The 23606-nt window shown below is 39.4% G+C and overlaps 1 protein-coding gene across 1 annotated transcript in view; it reads right to left on the reverse strand.

The window, feature by feature from the left end:
• Positions 1-23606, reverse strand: part of man1a1 (mannosidase, alpha, class 1A, member 1) — a 156553-nt gene that overhangs the window by 72513 nt on the left and 60434 nt on the right. The window contains exons 3-4 of the mRNA XM_005737206.1: positions 16741-16856; positions 6753-6833 (exon numbers count right to left, since the gene is read on the reverse strand). Coding sequence (XP_005737263.1) covers positions 6753-6833; positions 16741-16856 — 197 coding nt within the window. The remainder of the gene's footprint in view (positions 1-6752; positions 6834-16740; positions 16857-23606) is intronic.

Consider the following 23606-nt stretch of genomic DNA (forward strand, 5'->3'; position numbering starts at 1 on the left):
CTTGAAAGGCAGCAGAAGAAAAAACGGTTTTGTCACATAATGGTGTGACATTATGTAAAAAGTCTGAATATACACTCTAGTCTTCAAACATGACCATTGTATTTTATTCGTACATGTATTAAAGCAACCACTAGGTTGTCAGTACCAGTGTTGGTCAAGTTACTTGAAAAAAGTAATCAGTAACTAATTACTGATTACGTCCCAAAAAAGTAATCCTGTTACTTTACTGATTACTTAAGTAATTAGTTACTTAGTTACTTTTAAAACGTTATTTATCCCCTAAATAGGTAATAAAACAATAGATCTTTCAGCCCAATTCTACTTTTTCTGCATAATCCAGCATATAAAATGTAATCAAATGAAGGTCTCTTTGTAAAACTTATTTTATTAGTTTTAATCTTTTAACTTTATGCATCAAGCAAACATTAAATTATATGCAACATTCTCTGACTGGAAGAAATTTGTTTAACATTTTAACATTAAACCCATTTTCTGCACATTCCAGCACATAAAATAAAATAGTTTTTTGTGTTTGCACTCACTCTTTCAAATAGATGCACGTAAAACATAGCAGAAACTAAATAAAATCAAAGACTCAGCGGTCCTGTTGCTCTATTTTCACCTGTAAAGCAGGAGTGGGGCAGGCACGTTTAGGGGGTTTTTCGCTGTAAAAAGAGGTTTTCTTCCCACGCAGTGAAGAGCGGATGCTAATGTTTTTGTCACTTTTTATGGAATCAAACTCAACATAAGGTTAGTACTTCCACGCTTTAAACGCTGCACGCTCATACTCTCTCCCGCACTCGTTATATTATCCATTGTTGATCTGCACACAGCTGATGCCACGAACGTCGCACTTGCTTACGTCATTGTCATGGTTTTAGTAACGCAGTGTGCTTAAAGTAATCTAACATTAATCTATTGACCTGTTTTGCAATTGTAATCCCTTACTTTACTCGTTACTCGAAAAAAGTAATCAGATTACGCGTTAGTGCCCATCTCTGTTCACTACACTCTATAGCATTTTTTTAATACTAATACATTAAAATACCAATAAAAGGCCTCACACACAACTGCACTGGTCAGAGCGAACACTTTGATGCATTTAAGGGAGGTTTTGTTTAATTGAAAGGATCATTTCTGAATATGCTGAGTGGGCTGTTGACAAGGTCTCCTATCTCTAATGAATTCATTTTCAATTCAGACGACAACACTAGAAAATGCAGACAAAGTCAAGAGGCGGAATGCTTTGTAAGGTCATGATCTTATCTACAGTATTATTTTCTGTATTCACCTGGCTGCCTCTCGCTTTAAAAAGTATCTTCTTTGGCTACTCTAAATTGGAAGTTACATAATGTCTATCAAGTGTTCAGTTGTTATAAAAATATCTCTCCACATAATGTACCTGGATGTGGGTAGTGGGAGTTTAAGCCTGTCAGTAACTCGTCTAGAAAACCTCGCTAGGTGAAAATGAAGAATTAAAGGTCTGTAATCCTACCAACTGAAAATGAAAAACACAAATTCTTCTGTCTTCTGCTTTAAACTTCACCTGTAAGACAATATAGATGTTTGTTTACTTTGGGATGGAATTTAACTTGTTTGTAGCAGGGAGCACATCTTTTTTCTATTAGATTTGCACCCTTGCTAGTATTGTGTTTGACCCTCTTTGCCCTAAAAACTGCTTTTTAGACTCAATAAACATTCCTCCGAGATTTAGGTCCATGTTGACAGGGCGGGTGCTCTATGCGATTTGACTGTGACAGTCATTTGAGTACAGTGAACTCATTGTCATGCCAGAAACCAGTTTGAGATGATCAATCGATGATCAAAAGATGAAATCGAGTCACATCAGATTTTTCCAATCGTCTATTGTCCAGTTTTAGTGAGTCTATGTGAACTGTATCCTGAGTTTCTTGTTCTTAGCTAACAGTCGTGGTCTTCTGCTTCAAGGTCCGATGTGTTGAGCATCCAGATATGCTCCAACTTTGGTTGCCATGAGTGATTGTTTGAGTTAAAGTTCGCGACAGTCTAGAGTGTCTTGTTTCTGACTGTTTCTGAACCCCGGAGATAGTTGTGCAGGAAAATCCCAGCAGATCAGCAGTTTCTGACATCCATGCTACATTCAAAATCACTCACGTGAACTTCCTTTCCATTTGAACTTCACCATCTTAACCATGTTGCCACGATTAAATGAAGTTGCTGCTAGATGCCTGATTAGACATTTACATTTATGAGCAATTGTTTACTTAAAGCATAAGCCTGCAAAGCAGCTTTACCCAGCAATTTTGCAACCATACACCGACGGTCATTTAAAGCATCACCACTACCCACATTCAGTCATCTTCACTATCACACGCTTTCAGTCCTCCAAGGCTACCTGTTGTCCATCTATCCATGAGAGAACCCTGACCTTCAGGTGAATGAATGGGACCTTGTGTAGCAGCAATGAAATAGAAGAGGATGGTGAACTGAGCGACACTCATAAAAGAAATGGATCTAAGAGTGATGGTGAGTGAGAAAGAGGGGGGTCAGTTTTCAATTCACTGTCTCGCTCATGTTGAGAGGATAATCAGTTCAGATGATACCAATTTTCTCATTATTATGGCTGCCAATAAAGATTAATGCAGGAAGCTTGCTATCAGCTTTCAAAACATTAAAAAAAATGAGGGGGGGGTAGTTTTTTTTTAATGCCTTCAAACATTTTCTACCTCACACATTGATACTCTAATGGCTGAATCGGGGCAATTTTAGAGTTCAGTTACTGGCCAAAGCACATTTTACATGCAGACCAGAGCAGCTGGGGATCAAACCTCTGACCCTGTGCTCTACCTCTTGAACCACAGCCACACTGTAGCCAAATCCACCACAGACAAATAGCGTGTGGGCAAAAAATGTACTGACGGCCGCCAGCGCTACCCCTGACCCTTCTAGTAGTTGCACCTATAATATATATTGGAAAATCAAAGCTTACTTCCTTCTTGAGTTAATAAAACTTGACCTCTGACCTTGAGGCCAAGTTCACCAAGGTTCAACCTCATTTGAGATTTTTTTATAGATACACTTATGGTATCCATTTGAAAATCCTTGGAGACATATTTATCAAGTTTTTGTGTCCACAAATTTTAGTGTCCACTCTGTCCACCCACCCACCCGGTGTGGTGACGACAATACCCAATCACCTTTTTATGACTAAGGGATAATAAAAAAAAATGAAAAACAACAACAAAAAAAGAAAAAATGACTCACATATGGTTATTCAAAAGCTTTACTATGGTGACACACACATAGGCTCATACCGTCATTAGTATTATACTGCCCACTTTGTTATCAGCTTTAGGACTCAAAGTAGGAAAGATTAAACTATTGTCTTCTTACAACGTAACCACTTTGCACTCTTTAAGTAGCGCTCGCTGTTCTTATTAGTTTTACTGTTTAGTTTTATGACATGATCCATACATCTAACGCTTGACAAGTAAGAAAAAAATATTCCTCCAGATTTGCTGTGTGTGGTGAAGCATGGAAATGCTCACTGAACTTGGAAATGGGTTTTGCTCTCCAGTCTGACTTCTGCCCACACCGCCTCCCTCTGCTAATAAAGAAGCGCTTAGCCTCACAAGCCTCGTTCATTCACTGCCGAGATGAAGATGTAGATTAAGGTGTATACCTGCATGTAAAGAACTGATTACTCCTGAAGTGTCAGCGGTAATGAAGAAGCCACTTAAAGGAAAATCCCACTTGGTGACATCAGTCTAAAAAACAGAAATCAACTGTGAAGATCTTTGGGGTATGGGCTATACTTATGCTGGTATCAGGTTTTTGGGGCTGTAATGATGTGCAGAATTATCTGTTCTTTAGTGGGGCTTCATCATTCATTTAGAGACTGAACGTCATAAGCTGAAGATACAAAGGAGATATGGCATCAAGAAAAAACTGAGTTTAAGACACCACTTCTGCATCGGCAGAGTAGCGCAATACCCAGCAGGTGTCATTTTCACAGCCTCTTGTCACTGAGCAGATTTATACACATGCACACAAGCACAACAGGTCTGGCACTATGAGTAAAGTGAGAAGCCCTGAGGAATCTCCCTTCTCGCTTGTTTTTCCTGCATAAAACAAGGTTGCAGAAACAGTTTTTCAGCACTAAGACACTTCAGGACATATTCAGTCTCTGAGGGTGGAGGGAACACCACCGCTCAGTTCCCTTTCAAGCAGAACGCTGACCCCAAGTGTCCTGAACTTTCACTCTTTTACTACAGAAGAAAGTAAAAGTTGCTTCAGACTCACATGACTGGGTGCATTTCAATGTAAACACCAGCACAGAGGAGGGAAATGAGTCTGCTGACATATGACAAAGGGATGGCTGTTTTAAACCTTATTTTTGTACAAGTGAGAAAAGTTTCCAGTCTGGCAACAAAAACAACTTGGTTAGATTTGGAAGAAGATCTCAGGGTTTGGGTTAAAACACGCATTTTCAAGAAAAGTAACCTCACTGGCAGGATCTTTAACATCTTACAGAGCCCATCTGGGAGAAAGCATCAAAGGCAAACTTGAACCAATTTTGTGCACAGCCAAAACTTCATCTAAAAGAGGCCACAGCAACTTTCCCCCCCCAAAAAGACTGTGAGACAAACTTAAATAAAGTAAGTGAAAGACAAGTTAACGACTAAATGAAAACATGGTTCAGGTGTCTGTGAAATATTACTTTAGAACATAAAGAAACCCAACTGAACTGAGATTTAAATCAGCCTACATTTTCTGCCATCTGGCTGATATCCACTCCTGCAAAGGTCGCTAATAAACCTCACTGCATAGGAACAGAGTTAAATAGCAGCTCTTTAAAGTCATTCACAGAATTGTGTCAGGCTGAATAACTGCATAATGCTGCCTCTTACACCTTTCAGGCCACTGTAAACATGAGTGAGATACTCTGCTGGCCAATTTCGGCTTATATTTTGCTCACGTGTTCCTGAAGCAAGCCTTTCCATTCAGAAGCCATCTCTGAAATACTTCCAGGTAGGGCTGGGCCATATCATACCGTTCACGGTAATACCGGTATAATGTTGGGCAACGATAAGAAAATGAAATATCGCAATAGAATATGGGTAAAACGCACCTGCGCAGTGCCTTTGTTTTCATACACACATGGCAGAAAAAGCATGGCAGCGACGGAGAATGAGGAGGGCGAAAGTGGATCATTGAATGAAACGGATGAACCAGAACTGGTTTGTAAAAATGCTGCAACTTCAGTGATGTGGAACTGGTTTAGCTTTCGTCCATCAGATACACAACAAAGCACTATTTTTGGTAGAGCATGTTATCCCATGTGCCTTATGTATGAATTCTGGTTGTGTTTACTGACCTCGAAAAAATTTTATGTGGTACACGGCGCTCGAAAATCTGTCAAATGTTTTAGTACGACTTTGCTAAGCTACAAACCTGCACCGCTTGAACTGTCAGCAAGGAATTTGCATTTGCACTGTTACATTTTTATATAACTTTAATGCACATAAAAAACAGCTGCTTGTTTAAGTGAAAATACATTGATGTTCTGTTTTGATTTTTTGCACTAATAAAGTTGTAGAGTTGTAAAGTATTTTGTCTAGTGTCAATTATATTGTCAGTTATATCGCTATCGCAAATTTTCAAATGTATATCGTGATAAATATTTTTAGTCATATCGCTCTGCTCTACTTCCAGGCAGCTATTTTGAAGCCGTTCGGTCACACTGACATAAAAACAGCAGTAAAATCTGGTTGGTTTTTATTAAAATTGCACTTCTACTACACTTGCACATAATTTCACAACATTACAGCTTCATTAAGAGAAAGAAATTCAGAATGCAGATGGGATCTGTGCTTATCCAACCAGAACACTGAACAAATGCTGCGCTAATTTGCACTGTGGATTTAATATGCAAAGAAAAAGTAAAACAAAGTATGTTTATTAAATTATAAAGGGGAGATAGTCATGGCTGCCACCACACAGCTGAAAGTAGTGTGAGGCTGTAATGTTCGCATGTGTCCGCATAACAACCAGATTGGTTGATATGTTTTCCCATTTTGTCTGTTGATGGCTCGCTGGAAGCAGATAGCCAACCATCATTAGCACTTCAGAATTCTCCCATAGATTTCTAATCATGATTTGCTGAATGCCACTGGTCTCCAGTAAAGTCCAGAAGGCTGTGGTAATGCAGAAGACTGACTGATCACAAATTTTGGTGGTGTAAGCCACAAACCTAAAGTACCAGCACCAAAGTAAGGACATTAAGGGGTGACTCCAGAACTTAATTCAGGCCCTGGTCCCTGCAGTAGTTCCTCTAAAGGTTTTTTGTCTATAAGCAAATTCCCTGCTCAATTCTTTAATAATACAACAGCTTTCAGAACTGTTAATAGCCAAAAGGCGCTACAGAAGACAAGATCCAAGAACAACAACACAGAAGTTAATCTTCCACCCATAGAAAGGCTGGAAGCAAATCAATCAAACTAGATGACGGCGCAATGGTACTCACAAAGAACTTAAATTCACCCTGCAATATGGGAGACATCTAACTGTACCAGCTATTAAAGGGGATAATGCCAAAGATTTTGAGCACATGAAAACATTAATTCATTCAGTCTCCACTCTACCATCTGTTTCATCAATCAGACTACAGGCTGAGATTCCCCAAAGACTCCCCGAAGTTTCATTCAGTGCAGACGTGGCGGAAAAATAAATAAATAAAAGCAAAACACAGGAAGGTTTATTTCTCTACTTACCTCTTTTCCAGACAAGTAGTAGGCGGACAGCAGACCTCCAACAAATCTGATGTTCACCTCAAACACTGACACTTCTGCATTCTGCGGCAAAGACAAAAGAAAAGAAATATGAGACGAAATATAACTGCTAACTACTCATGAATACACATTTCTTCTCCCACAAACAGTGAGCTAAGAAAGCAGACAACTCAAAACTGAAACGTTCCTGGGCTTCTTCTTGGCCTCAGGGAGGAGTAGACAGAGGTGAGCTTTTCACAGTCTAGACAGATATTTTCAGGCTGATGCTGTAAACAGCTGAATAAATTTGAATACCAGGTTTCTCCGCGCTGCTACGAATGACCGAGTAGCCAAATGAGTGTGTTAGAACTGAGCCAGGATGAAAGAAAGAGAAAGTGGCTTATCCCACAAAGTGTTTGCATGAAAGCATCTGCTCAGGAGGCGTGCGCGTACGCCGCATGAGTAGGGTTGTGGAAATCTTGTGAGATCAGGTTCACTCGTGCAGGGAGGACATTCAGGAAACTTGCGCAGGACCACTTGGCAAGCACGATTGGCCAAGGACAAAAGAGGACTGTTACACCGGTTGAAATATGTAATGATGCGATAACAAGGAGCATTTATACTGAAGCAAATCATGTGTGCTGCATGCTCCTTTCCATGCGTCACTCCTTGAATGCACAACATTAGGTATGTGGCAGGTTTTATAAAGGAGTTAAGGCATGTTAACTATTCGAGGCAAGCTCAGAAAAGGGGAGAACTCGGTTTCTCCAGATTGGGGGTGGGGTTACTCTGGTAAGTGATCTCTGACAGACCAAGAAGAAGGAAATTCCCTCACTAAAAGTTTCAGAAGTTTTGAATAACTAGGGTTAGCCATGCTTTGTGTATGGCTAAGGATGGTACATCAAAGAAGGGATCTACCGAATGTTTTTAGTTGAGAACCAGCACCAAATTTTCCAAACCATCTGAAACATATTGTTCCCGGGCAGCAATCCAGAAACCCTCACAGTATGTTTACAGCTTGGTACAAAAATGTCTTTGATCTCTGCAGGTAATTTCCCCATGACTGTTAAATGTCATCCAGTTGGGTAGTGGACACTCTGTCTGACAGGTGTGCTCAAATGTAGCCAACAGCCTGGAGTCACACCTCTCCTTTCTATTTTGGAGCATTTTAACAGGATTATCGGTCCAACATTACGGTCCCCTGTGGGCAGGCCATCCAAGATGTTGCTTTAGTGTTTAGTGAGCAAAACTGATATTTAAAAAAAGACACTTCCTGAAGTCTTTCAGGACCATTCTTTAGTTTGCTCTGACTGGCTGGATGTGGGAACAGAAAGATCATCAATCTGCCCATAGATCAACTTTGATTTTAATGTTATGTGTTTGGGGAATCTGCCAACTTTAGACAGATATTTGAAAACTGCAGCTGAGAAAGCAATGACTAAGGAATGGTTAACTGAAAAATTTCCAACAATCACTGGAATGGACAAAAATTGTTCAGGAGGTCCAAGACAGAACAACTAATCTCTCTGACACTAAACTAGTGCACGACCCTATTCAGAAGATACCAGGGAAAACAGAAATCACATCTAATGGTAAAGTCTAATAGTAATGACGATATTTGTCTATTTTTATGAATATTATGCTTTTTCAGCAAAATGCTGGAATTGAATTAGCATTAGATATGTATCCATAGAGATGGATCATAAAGAGTTTTTTATATAAAATAAACAATGTTAGACAAAAATTAGTATTATAGTATTATTAGTATTATTAAAAAGTATTATTTGAATGTCATTGCTCTGAGTGATGAGTCTTAGTATTGTTAAATTCAAACAAATTAGCTATAAAACACAAGATAAATACTAGTCTAGTATGCAAGCATTACTTTTGCAAATGTATGACACACAGTTGTGTGACTTTTTAAAGAACTACTTGGTTAATAATATGTAATCCTTTGTTATAGTTTATGCAAAGGTAGACATCCCTTAATGTATGTGTCAAAATTTGAGTTATTCTGACCATTGGTTCATCAGCATATTTTTAAGTTTGACAGGAAAAAACAAAGAATGCTGATAAAGCACTGCATACCTTGAAGGGCACACGTACGGCAGCCTGAAAAAGAGAAGTGACTTCCAAAGTTTTTAAAGAAATCTTTAGGTACCAAAAACCGCCTTAAAAGCCGGAGATAAAGTGTGCCATCTTTAAAAACACAATACATTTATTTCTGGGCAGAATTAATGGAGGGAAAAATAACAAAAAATGTAAAGTTGTATAGCCATTTGTCTCAGTAGTCGAACAATGAAGCGTAATTTCTCTCTCACGTCCGTCCTTTATGAACAGATTCCCGAGGCGGATGAAGTTTTTGTGCTTGACTGACAGCTCTCATAAGTCACTGCTGTCGACTAGAGATAGGATAACAGACTCTGCAAGGGGGAGGGGAAAAAAACAAATTATGTGCCACACAAAATGTGTCCTGTCTTTTTTTCATCCCCAAGTCTTAGTGACTGATTGAGTGGGGAGATTGCAGCACTAATTCGTTCTAATTACAATTTAATTATTTGTTTTAACACTTAGGCAGCTGTAATCCAAAAGTACAATGAATACTTCTTCCTACGTTTTAATGTCTATTGGCAGCGGAGGTTTAATAAGCTAAAAGATGATGCTTTACATCAAAGTCAAAATTTTAAAAATACTTTAATTTAATTTTAAAGACGGAAACATCTTCAGCCAGCAGTCATCCTGCAGTGTTTTGTGACTGTGTGAAGAAGCCAACACTGCTTTAAACTGCTGGACAATGACCCTCTGAGTCAGCAGCAGTGTGACATTATCTCACTCCTGACAGAGCTGGCAGGCAAGCAGTCAAGTCTCCTGATGTTGCAACATTCGGTCCATTACACTCCGCACAGGAAACTGACTAAGCATGGGCTTTTCCAAGCAGAGAACTAATTAAGGACTGAAACAAGATGAGCCCAGGAGATAATGTTCCCAGCAACAACTCATCAGATCAAAGTGTATCCACAGATCTTGCGTGGCCAGTTGTAAAAATCTAACTGTACCGGCCTATAAGTCCCTTTATCTCATCACAAGAAATGTTGTTTCAGTGTTTTGTAATGAACAAACCATCCCAAGAGTGTAACAATTCCAACTCTATTCCTCTTTGCCTTTCAAAAGATTCAGGACTTTGCTATTTAAGTGAAAATAAACAGTAATAAATTACAGTGGGGCAAAAAAGTATTTAGTCAGCCACCGATTGTGCAAGTTCCCCCACTTAAAATGATGACAGAGGTCAGTAATTTGCACCAGAGGAAAAAAAATCCATGAATCCACATGGTAGGATTTGTAAAGAATTTATTCGTAAATCAGGGTGGAAAATAAGTATTTGGTCAATAACAAAAATACAACTCAATACTTTGTAACATAACCTTTGTTGGCAATAACAGAGGTCAAACGTTTACTATAGGTCTTTACCAGGTTTGCACACACAGTAGCTGGTATTTTGGCCCATTCCTCCATGCAGATCTTCTCGAGAGCAGTGATGTTTTGGGGCTGTCGCCGAGCAACACGGATTTTCAACTCCCGCCACAGATTTTCTATGGGGTTGAGGTCTGGAGACTGGCTAGGCCACTCCAGGACTTTCAAATGCTTCTTACGGAGCCACTCCTTTGTTGCCCGGGCGGTGTGTTTTGGATCATTGTCATGTTGGAAGACCCAGCCTCGTTTCATCTTCAAAGTTCTCACTGATGGAAGGAGGTTTTGGCTCAAAATCTCACGATACATGGCCCCATTCATTCTGTCCTTAACACGGATCAGTCGTCCTGTCCCCTTGGCAGAAAAACAGCCCCATAGCATGATGTTTCCACCCCCATGCTTCACAGTAGGTATGGTGTTCTTGGGATGCAACTCAGTATTCTTCTTCCTCCAAACACGACGAGTTGAGTTTATACCAAAAAGTTCTACTTTGGTTTCATCTGACCACATGACATTCTCCCAATCCTCTGCTGTATCATCCATGTGCTCTCTGGCAAACTTCAGACGGGCCTGGACATGCACTGGCTTCAGCAGCGGAACACGTCTGGCACTGCGGGATTTGATTCCCTGCCGTTGTAGTGTGTTACTGATGGTGACCTTTGTTACTTTGGTCCCAGCTCTCTGCAGGTCATTCACCAGGTCCCCCCGTGTGGTTCTGGGATCTTTGCTCACCGTTCTCATGATCATTTTGACCCCACGGGATGAGATCTTGCGTGGAGCCTCAGATCGAGGGAGATTATCAGTGGTCTTGTATGTCTTCCATTTTCTGATGATTGCTCCCACAGTTGATTTTTTCACACCAAGCTGCTTGCCTATTGTAGATTCACTCTTCCCAGTCTGGTGCAGGTCTACAATACTTTTCCTGGTGTCCTTCGAAAGCTCTTTGGTCTTGGCCATGGCGGAGTTTGGAGTCTGACTGTTTGCGGCTGTGGACAGGTGTCTTTTATACAGATGATGAGTTCAAACAGGTGCCATTCATACAGGTAACGAGTGGGGGACAGAAAAGCTTCTTACAGAAGACGTTACAGGTCTGTGAGAGCCAGAGATTTTCCTTGTTTGAGGTGACCAAATACTTATTTTCCACCCTGATTTACGAATAAATTCTTTACAAATCCTACCATGTGGATTCATGGATTTTTTTTTCACATTCTGTCTCTCACAGTTGAAGTGTACCTCTGGTGCAAATTACTGACCTCTGTCATCATTTTAAGTGGGGGAACTTGCACAATCGGTGGCTGACTAAATACTTTTTTTAAAGTCTCAAAGACTCTAAGTGAGGTGTCACACTTTCTCAGGTGTTGTGGTACAAGCAAACTTTGGACACCATTCCAGTCGCTACATACACAGATTGTGTGATCCCACAGGCAAGAGTAAAATCTATTGGTTTACAAAGGAGGAGGGAGGATCTCTAAACGATGATCTGACATATGGCTCTTCAGGAAGAATTTCATTAATCAATCCATCTTCTTAACAGCTTATCCTATTTTTAAGAAAAAAAAGAGTATTACAATCTTGCCAAATATTATTGCATGTGGTGCAAATATAGTCATAGAAAAATTGGATGACTCCATCCAACCTTAAGGACTGTAAGCCTCTGTGGTAGCCTGATGATGGCCTATAGGATGGACGATAATCCTGGCAAGCACATACAGAAAGTACTGGAGAATACTGACTTTGCCTAATATTAGAGAAATATTTATGCTCTATGTACTTCATGTCCTCTTTGTACACATTTCAATGGCAAACGCATTAGTAATGACATCACTTTAATATTAATAAGTCTCAAACAACTGCTATTATTTTCTTTGTTTTAATCTCTTTCACTCGTTTGCCTTGTTCCTTTGCTTCAAAAATAAGCAACCCAAACGTAAAGTTAAACCTTTTCTTCTGACTGTTGATACTCGTTTTCCTGCTTCGTTTCACTCCAAATGCTTAATTGTTGCTAATGATATGTGATGCCGGTTAGTGTTTTTCTTCAGTGAAATCTGGGTTGGTTTTTTGTCAGACCTACATCGGCTAACTCAGCTGATATTTTAACCCCAGTGAGGGTGGTTTCAAAGCCGCCTACAGAAACCTTCCCATTAAAAAGCATTTTAGTGGAATATCAAAAGCAGCTTTACATCTCGACATTATGCTACTGCAGGAAATGATCACAAAACAATGGGCTTCCTGCTGTTACAATGCCGTTTGACTGACAGGGCGACTGCTGGCAAATACTGGAAATCAGTAAGGATTATGCACAAAGCAGTGGTACCAAAAATTCAGACGTGGAAACCTCAACGAGTAAAACATCCAAAACATGCACAGTTTCGGAGACAGTAATGAGGATTAAAGCTGATCTGAAGGAATAACTGACAACACTACTTGAGCTTTTATATATCATGTTTGGTGGATGTATGTTTTGGTTTTCAGAATTAGACTTCATAAATCTAATATCAGAACCATGCTAAAAGAAAGACAAAGAAACTGCTTTGCTGTTTCCCCCTAATGAGGAGCTCTTAACGGGGATGTTATAATGAGGACGGCAAACATCAAAGGAAGGAGGGAAAATGTTTGTGTTTAACTCTTTAACATGTGCCCACACAATTAATCAGCAAAAGCAGAAATGACATACAGTAGATGAGATATCCACGTCAAACTTTGTGTAAGAAATCTGCACTAGATCTGTAACTTTTAAGTGTAATCTTTTATTAGAATTATAAGCCCTTCCACGAGTGGTCATAACAGCTGAGAAGTTCTAGTTGACAGGATTTATATCTGATGAATCAATATTCCCCAGGTGGCAATTACGATCCCGTGTGCTTGCTCGCAACTTTCTACAAACTAAAGTTTAACATGTTCCTTTGTGTAAATGTATGTAAATACTGAGCAACTTGTGCAGAAAGTGCTCTAAAAGCACTTTAATATTATTCACTGTTTGCTTTACATATTCACATACGCTCATTAGAAGTAAACTCCTGCACCATGAGCATACAATTACAAGTTGATGAATAATAAACCTGGAAAACTCAAGAGCAACATATCAAACATTATACCTGTACGTGGGCTCTCTCTCTGGGTTTTTATTGATACCATTATGGAACAGAATTCAGCGTCAATACACCAATTTCCTGGATGTTTCCAGATGTTCAGGAGAGTCAAAGTGGCATAATTTTTAACAATTTTGGTAACGCATTTATTGTTGGTAACGCATTTATTGTATTGGGATCCATTATCAGCAGAGCTCTTTGGAACACCAGGTAATTGTTTCTAACCTTATAGACAGCAGAAAATTACATTAGTCTATATATAATATCACTGAGGACACATTTCCTGCATTAAATACTGGAATGTCAGGCAGTTTAGAGCTTAGTATCTTTATTAAATTGTGTCTTATCCTTAAAATGAGCACAAGCCTATGTCTTAGCAATGGAAATGCACTTTAAATAAAACTAAACTGTTATTGCTGTTAAAAAAAAATGTGCATGCTCACAGGCTGCTTCCTGTACAAAAACGTGGTAACATCTTTGGTTTAACGTCTTGATGCATTCTCAATCATCCAGGAAAGTAAATCTCCAAAAGTTAATTCTGTTCATCTGGACATAGCGTTTTGTGGGAGAAACGTTTCGTCACTCATCTTCAGGAAGACTGAAGAAGTCATTTGGATGACGCTACATCCAAAATCAACTTTTAGAGATCTTTGGTTTAAAATAAAGGGAAACTAATGCTTATGCACTGACTGTATATAAAAGACGGATATAGCCAGTTCCCCATCACCCACTGGTTTCTAGGCTTAGCATCAGTGAATTTTTATTTACCCATTTAAATAGTATTAAGGCTTAAGTTCACAACACTATGGGCCTTAGCTTTGTGTAACACTTAAGTGCTGAGCTAGTTACTATAGCTGTAGTCACTTCTCTGCTGCATTATATCCGCTCATTGAATTTGGTTTTGGGATCTCGTTTGTGCTGTTGGTATTATGTGAATCATTTTTAGTACAACTTATTACAGGAGTGTATTTAGGCCAATTACTCAACACTACACGCTCTCTTCCAAACGTGGTGTTTGTACCATTCATTTTTATATGCAGTCTAAGATACATTCACAAGCAGGGTTCATCTAACATCCAAGTTAAGAGAGCAACAAAGAGCCCTCACTGTGATATGTATTTATACACCTGCTCACCTTTTCATGTATCTATATAAAGGTCAGATTTCATACATTAGGTCATAGGCTGGATCACATTCATTCAAACTTCCAATAAAAACATGCCTTTCAAACTGGAAAGTAGCACCGTGTGACCTACAGGAAGTAATGACATGTTTTGCTATTTTTCACAAGCTCACAGTAAAACTTTACAGCCTCAGGAGTGCTGCGTGAAAGCATGTGTCCTTGGTAAGGACCTTTCAACTTGAAGCATTTCTTTAAGTGTGCTATACTGAGTAGACATCCATACTTCTGTAATTCAGCGTGTTGTGGATTAAAAAAGCTTTTAAATTCCAAGTGATGACTCAGTGGAGACACATGGGCAGAAAACAAACCAGGCCTCCAAATGTGATCTTTCTTACTTTCAATTAAATGTCTGTATACACAACACCTCCTCTTGTAAGACCATTTAAGACTGACAGTAAACATCACACCTTCTCAAGAATTTATTTTCACTCCTCTGTGTTGGTCAGGAACAAATCTCAAAATGAGAACTGATTTGGCTCGAAGCTCAGCACACAGGTGGTGATCTAAATTTGGGATTTCCGCCAGTAGTAGACTCTTTTTTTTTTTCTTAAGTGGGGCTGTTGTATTCAGGAAATCTGTGAGCAAACAGTTGTGATTTCATTTGCTGTTGCAAGAAACTCAGCGTCACATGACAAACTAAACAATGCTGAGTGTAAGCACCACTTGACCAAAGCTGCTAACTGCTTTTTGAGTTTAGTTTCATCTCTGCAGTTATTTAGATGCCAGACACTTGGAACACTTAGAAGATAATTTATGACATGACATGAATAATCCAAATCAATCTTTTTTCAAGATCCAAATACATGAACCACCACAGTTATTGTGGATTTTGCAAATTACACACACAAAGTACTCAAACTAGACCTTCTTGCAGTGCTAACCACCACACGATCATGTCACCAGATATAAACAGAGAGATGTGTACACCACGTTTATTTTGTATAAGTGAATGTGAACTAATACACGTTTGGTTTTGTTTTTAAATTAAAGTAAGGAATTTATATATGAAAAGTTTCTGAGGGAGTTAGGAGTTAGTTATTTAAAAAAAAAAAGTTGAGATTTTGCTCTATTTTATCTTCAGGTATTCAAGTGCCATTCGTCCACTGTTTAGTAGCCAAGCCGGTGATTCTCAAATAGGGAAGGTGGAGCATGGATGATCGGGGGGGAAATATTTAGTGAAACCCAGTTAAATGTATGTCAATTTTATAGAGGAAAGTATAAAAAATGCTTGTACTGATGATTATTTGAATGAAATTTGACTCTCCCCCCCCCCACACACACACACACACTTTTTTCCCATCTTATTAGTTTATTTAAAAATGCATGGCCTAAGAACCATAAATTTACATGCATTTAAATTCTTAAAATTTAATAATGCAATACTTTATTAAACCTCTTGAATTAAAGCTGAAGTCTTCATTATAATCCACTATGGTGGTATAAAAAGGTCAAATTCATGAGCTATGACTCTTTTCTACCAGTCTTTAGGAAATCATTTTCAAATTAAATACCTACAAGCAAATTATCAGGAAATTAAAAGACATTTTAGAACCTTATTCTTCAATGACCCTTTTATTGACCTATAGGAAAACTGGTCTTCTGTGCAAAATGTTTGAGGCATTTTCGCTACGAATGCATCAATCCGATATTTGGATCAGATATTGCTCTGATCCCGAAACAGATATTGTTGCCAGCAAGCCGATCTAGTCAGCTCAGTTCTATGTTAGTTTTTGTTCAGCATACCATGCAGGAGAGCTAACACAGCAAAGAGGAAACTAACTGTAAAGCAACACCACCTCGGAGGCGTTTCAGACCGGCTACGCCAAAAGCTTTTTCATTTCATGTTTACATAACTTTTACTTAACCACAAGCTGTGGTCTAGTTGACACAACTGAAACTCACCTTACTCTGCTAATAATTTATCAGAGAGTTATATATGTTAGAAGGTAGAAGGATGCTGGTTCAACATAACACCTGTCGAGGACCTTTGATTACCCGCACAGTAATTCTGTGATGCAGTTAAATATTGTTTCACTTCAGCAGAATAGAAGAGACTCATGCACTACTAATACTGGATGCTTTTGTGGGCTACACAGTGGGACAGTGGGTAGTAGGGGTGAGCGACGTAGCCTCCAAATTATATCGTATATATCAAGAAAATCTAAATATTTACCTGCACAAAAAAATATAATATTCAATATTTTATTGTTGCTATATACCTGACCATAACAAGAGCACACACGCAACTTACCACGTTGAAGTCAAGGCTCTTTTCCACCCAGTCAGTAGCAGCATCAAACTCTTCAAACATCTCCATGATGTAGAGGGTATCCAAAGCATCCACTATTGTCGCTCCTTTTATACTTCCTAGAAGGAACACAGAACAAAAGGTTAAAAACAGATTACACACTCACGCAGGCTTTTGTCTGTTACATATAGCACCCGGTATAAAAAACAGAGGAATATCAGACAGCAAGCTGGTAACAAAAGTTCTCAAGCTGAACTTTTGAAATGAGCAAAAACTCCCGTGAAGTTCTTTCAAAATGTTAAAAGCTTGTTAGTCAGCAAACCATTCCTTTTATAGCAGGGATGACAACAGGTGTTGGCGCCACACTCACTAGAAAAGCGGTGAATAAACAGCAGAAGCTAGAAGATATGTTTGGAGGTTGAATAAATTATTTTTGCTCGACAGATGGTGAGAGGTAGCGATTATCGGCACTGATGAAACGGCAGGAGTATTGCTTATCTCCAGTGATTAGCCTCATAGCAGGAGGGAAGACACACAGAGAGACACAAACCATCATTTCAGCACCGTCATTATCCAAGCTCCCCCACCCAACAATCCCAACACCTCAATAAATCATTATGCATGCAGAGTAGAGCCTTGAGTAAAGCTTTTAGTTCCTGCATACTTGCTATAAACACCAGATAGGAGTTACAGTATCTGACCACTTAAAGGTGAGAAAGAAAAGGCAAAGGATGGGAGAGAAACAGGGGAAACAAAAACACCAGCGAATCAGCATCAGGAGGCTGACCTAGAGAGAAGGGCAGGGAGTGAAGGTAGAAGGAAAAGCAGCGAGGGCGGAGAACATACTGAAATAATAATAAGGACATACCAAGTCATTAAAGCAAGTTTGAAAAAGATGCGGCTGCAGAGTGGCTCGAGTTAAGATGAAAACCAGAGAGGGCGGCTGGTTTGTTTTTTGTGTGGATCTGTTGGTTTATGTTCCTCTGTGAGTGGTGGGAAGATTCAAAAGCGGCTAAAAGCTTTCCATTAGACACATCGCTGAATCATCAGCCCGAGGCACAGAGACACTGTTGTCCATCACAACTACTGTGCTCACTCCCTAGAAATATCTATTATTTCTTTAGAGTCATCACAGTGAGAAACTATTTTGCACTGTTTCCAGTTGTAAAAAGGTTTATAATTACACATCTCAGATACATATGTGAATAACAGTAAGCACATTCATTACCAGATAATACCAAAGCTCTTTGCCGTTAATACCCACATTTTGGTGTCAACTAAAGAGGTTTTGGAGATTCACTGGGATGTGACCAGAATAATATTTCAAAATGTTTGTCTATATAATACCAAATAACCAATGAGGGGAAAAAAGGACAAAAAGTATTGGGCCTCTCCTCTGAATCTTTGAATTCGAGTGATTTAGGGTTGTCGAGTAATAGTCCACAGACTCAGCGAGTGCAGAGCTCTAAACCTCCTCTGGAATTAACATCAGCACAAAAACTGTGCACTGGGAGCTTCATGGCCTCTGCAGAAACCAGCCATTAAAAGAATTGATTCAATTTTCGATATATGAAATGTTAAGGGTTGAATTTACCAGTATTTTTGTTTTGTTTTTTTTTCCTATACAGTCTATAAGTGTACAAAGTTGCACAATTGATGACATTAGCAAATGTGCATTAGTTACATGAGATCCCGAGATCCACAACACACGCAACAAAAACGTAGAATAGCTCAATAAAATATAAAGGCGGTATGATGAGACAAGACAGCTCAGTAAAGTAGAAACTACACAGTAAATGAACTTTTTAAAAGAATCAGTTAGAAATCTAAATAGAATAAAGTTTAAAACATCTTTTTTAAAAAAATGGGAAAAAATGAAATAAAGGTGTTCTATAAATGTTAAATGCACTGGTTTTCACAGAGTGTTTCTCTACTCGAGCGCTCGAAGCACTTTATACATCACGCCTCATTCACACATTCACACCCATTCATACAGGCACTTTTTCTTCGGGTAAGTGCTTTCCATTCTATCACACTCCGATGAATGCATCAGAGAGCAACTTGGGGTTCAGTATGTTACCCAAAGATACTCTGGCATACAGACAGGTGCATACAGGGATCAAACCATCAACCATCCAATTAGTAGATGACCTGCTCTGCCTACTGAGCTACAGCCTCCCCTGGGGCCACAATTTGCCAAAGTTTGATGATTTAAATTAACCAATATTAAACTAACAAATCTGAGATGAATAGCCTTTAAATTGACTGAAAGGAGCGTTCAAGAAGTTTAACTATAAAGTGAGGGTACTGGTTTTGTGACCAGTTTGTCCTAAATGGCTGCATCTGCTAGATGTTTGTGGACCGATTCAAATAATGAGATATCAAACACAAAAGCAATACCCCCAGGCTTGAGTATCACTCACAGGATCTCAGGCTGCAGTTACACTGCAGACAGACGAGAGTAGGGTGATCAGATATCCACAAACTAAATGTAGGACACGTTACTACTGCGGAAAACTAGTCTGAGAATTTGTTCACAAGCACAGATCTCTGGTACCCCATACAGGCAAATTACAGTAGGCATTAGGATGTCTTCTCACACTCATGTATTCCTTTTTTCATCTTAATAACTGAGGTAATCGTCTCTAGGTTTCAGTAAGGGTGCACAGATAGGTTGGTACATCTCGTTTTTTAGATTTGCCACCTTTTTATTTTTTTGAGTGAGAGAGAGAGAAATTCTCATATAATATATGGACTCCAGTCACAATTCTCCACAGTGGAAAATGGAAAGAAAAGAAAAAAAACTGTATTCACCAAGTTATAAGCTGTTTCGTCAGCTTTAATGTTGCTGTATTTCCTTTTCTCTATCATGTTTTATTGTCGTTGTCTAGTAAAATGCATAGACTCACAATTTTTTTCCATTTGGGCGTTGCACGAGCAGCAAAAGACGGCGACATGTTAACCTCTGCTTGATCCATGATAACAGTTTTCCCTTCTTCCCTCACATCCATTGCATTAAAGCCAGACTTCCTGCAGTTGGAAACCAGATCCAATAAAAATGTGGGATGATGCTGTGCAGTCCCACATAAAGAGATTAAGACGAACAGTGGCAGAAAAATCAGCATTTAAGCATTAAAATGATCAGAAATGGGACAAAAAGCCAACTTATAATGAGAGATTAACACTAAAGCAATACTGATGTCTTATGGTCATCTGTTTTTAATGTTTTTTCAAACTCTTACTCCAGTAATAAAGGAAGCGTGTAACTGGAAGTGTCAGCAGATACAGTTACTGTTGTAGTCACTTGCCCTTCCTGTTTTTCATCCATCTCACATTTTCTGTTCACTGAAGCCTTCAGAGCAACAAAGAGAGGACGAGACACTTTCCTGCCGTCCATTGTCCTGTCGCTGTGCTTCCTCTCTGCTCACTGATCTTATATCTGCCTCTGTGTGTGTGTGTGTGTGTGTGAGATGTGAGAGATACAGATGGCAAAACAGTGCCCAGAATACTAATGCCACATACGAAAACACTGAAACGGAAAGTATTTGTGAGGAACGTAATGGTTTCTAGACTTTCTAGTGACTGCCAGTGGTTACCCTGTCCTGAGTGTACTCCACCCCATCACTCCCAAAAAGTCCTTTATTGTATATAAGGTCGATCATGCTCACACTTGAAGTCCCCTCCAAAGATTTCAAGTGTGAGCATGATCAACCTTATATAAAATAACAGGCTGCTTTCTGAGTGCAGATAAACCCTGCAAATACCAACATACATAGCTGGCAGGTTGATCAGTAATAAAAAATAGCAGCTAGCTACGACCTTGCGTTCCTGCTCATTGATTGATGCCTCATAAAATGAAGAACACTTGTCTTTTTGTTCTTTCCAGAGAGTGCACAGATGTATTGGGGCTTTAAGATCTGTGATGTTAGTTTGACAGCTTGTGCAGGGTCACAATGCCAAGAATCTGCTAAAATCAGCCCCCCCTTCTCTCCCTTCCCTTTATTAGATCCAGGATTTGTGTCAATGTCCAGATGGGATTTCACAAACACACACACACACAGAAAAAAAGCCGTGATGAGATCCGGCGGAGGTCTGTGAGGTTGAGAAAGCAAAGTCTGATGATCTTGGAGGTGATGTGTGCGCTGCTGAGGATTTTGTTTCTGTTAGCGACTGTGCACATAGTAAGGAAGCAGATGGCTCAGCAGAGGGCAGAGTCTTTGATGCCTCTGTAAAACACGAGTGGTAGTGGAGGAGGAGGAGAACCACAGCCATGCTGCTATGAAGATGGAGCAGTATAGGGGGAGGGCAGGCCTTCTGATATTTGCTGTAGGCAGTGGGCTTGTCGCCATGGGGGAATTCTTACATTAGTCAAAATTTCTCTCCACGTATCCACAAATAGTTCTGGGCTCGTTGCTGTTATTGCCCACAGCAACAAGCTAAGTCTGCATGCAAGTTGGCAGATACACAGAAAAATGCTGCATACAAACATGTCAAGTATTTTATTGGTGAAGGCTCTTTTCAGCACCGTCTCTCAGTGGCTTTGTCTCCTTAACTTATATTTTTTATTTACTCTATTGCTTCTGTTTATTTTTGTGGTTATCACGTCTGCCTTCTGGCTTTAGCTTGAAACTGATATCTGCATGTCAAGGTGAAAAGGATAAAGATGGATTTATTTGACGAAAGTTATATGTTGAACTTTTTATCCCCTTTGGGATAAAAGGGACAGGAAGGGGAACAAAGACTAAATGTATGCAGCACAACTCCACACATTATTCTACATGGATTTATTTGCATTTGCAAATGGACTGTCCACGCTTTGTTGAGAGATTCAAGTTAGGCGAGCGGTAATCTCTGGGACTGAAAAATTAAATCAACATTTCCAAAACTTGCGTTTTAAAGGTGTTTAGTCTAGCGTTTTACCACAGGAGTTCATGGGGATTGATTCTGTTTTGGAAAAAGCCATAATGGGATTTAGAATAACTGCAAAACTGGCTTTATATTTCCACTTCCAGAAGGCTGCTGCTTGTTTCTAAAGGCCAAAAGCTGCAGTTTTTCTAATGACCACTTGAGGCAGGCTCTAAAAGTAAGTCAACGTCCAAAAATTCTGACGTTAAAATGCCCAACGATGTGGGTGACATAAACGTGTTAACAGCTCAGTACAGATATGATTTTGGTCTCTATACCTAATTTATCCCTTCGTAGCAGTGTCAGGGGTACTGAAACATAAAATTTGGATTATTAAAGTTGTGCCTCCTTTGAGTGACAGAAGGATGTTGTCCAACCGTTTGCCAGCCGTCACATCCACTCATTAAAGTCTGGCTGGGATTAACTGGTTGCTCATCAGTGACCACACCTCTGTTGACGGCTGACAGAAAATTATTTACAGAGAATAAAGTAGCCAAAGCCATTCTTTTCCCATACATTTCACTACAACTACAAGTCTTTGCAACATGAAAGTTGAGCCTTGCTGGCTACAGTCCTGAGATTTATCTACCCATGAAGGTTGGCTCCAATAAGTTGTTGTCATGTGAAAATCAGAATTTAAAGTTCCTGTTCACTTTTGCTGATGTTGCCAAATGCTACTAGAAGACTGAGATAACCTATAGAGCCCAGCAAGATTGAGAGAGAAATGGACGGAAAAATGAAAAATGAAAGAGCCAGTGTCCTGCAAAGACAAGAATGATTACCCTTCTGTACTAAGACAGAGAATAAGAATAAATGGGAGAGGGATGACAGAAAAATGGGAGTGTGAAGGTCCAAAAGTCATTAACCAACAGTATCCTTCTGTCCCTGTGAATCATCCATCCAGTTGCTCCTCTTCGAACACCCACTTGTCTTTTATTGAGGCATCCATCAATCCGTTCTCCTTCTTCAATGTGTTTAACTTCACGTTTTAAAGAGTTTCACCACCTTGTTTTCTTTTTTCCTTTGTGTCCTCATTCACCTCTTACCCCCCTCCTCCTTAATCTAACAGAAAAAAAGCAAAAAATAGAATGATGGATGAAGTAAAAAAGAAAGCAGCACACTTTGAAGGCATCGTTATCCGTCACCTGTAAAGGCCGCACTAATCCTCCATTCACACAGACCCGCACATGGAGGAGAAATTCAGTGTTAACAGCATAATAATTAACCAAGTTGAAAACTTTGAATGTGCTCTACCACTCAGTAACACCAACTGAATCCTTCCCTTCCTACACTGTCGCACCGTGTGAGCGGATGTGAGTGCTGGACAGGAGAGTGATGCATTGTTTGCTTATTCAGAACAAAATAACCTTCACTTCACGCAATCAGGCAGCAAAGTCAGAGCTGTAATCTGTGATGTGGGTGTGTGCATGAGTGACTGAGCTAGTTAGGGAGATTGACAAATGTGTGGTTGCTCTCTCACTGACGCATACACACACACAAACACACACACACACAAATCTTGCTTATTCAGTTTGCGGTCAACATGAATCCATTTACATCCATTTCCAAGCATTATAGAAAAATATTGTAATATCTTCACATATTTACAACCCATTACTTCACATGTTAGTACATTTGCATTTATACTGCATACACACGTTGCACACATGTTGCCATGCAGCTATTCCTATTTCTGTATACAGTATATTCCTAATTTGTATTTTTTCTATATCTGTGTGGGATAACATGAAAGTCCGAATGATAAAAAAACAAGGTGAAAACCTTAAGATGTGCTAATAGTGTAGGAAAGTATAGGCTTTCATTTCTAGCGATGGGTCGTCCACGTGACAATGGCAACAAGTACAGCGAGTGCAGAATTATTAGGCAAGTTGTATTTTTGAGGAATAATTTTATTATTGAACAACAACCATGTTCTCAATGAACCCAAAAAACTCATTAATATC

This window comes from Pundamilia nyererei, unplaced genomic scaffold (assembly GCF_000239375.1).
Source record: "Pundamilia nyererei isolate P.nyererei 1_Seehausen unplaced genomic scaffold, PunNye1.0 scaffold00074, whole genome shotgun sequence".
NCBI lineage: Eukaryota > Metazoa > Chordata > Actinopteri > Cichliformes > Cichlidae > Pundamilia > Pundamilia nyererei.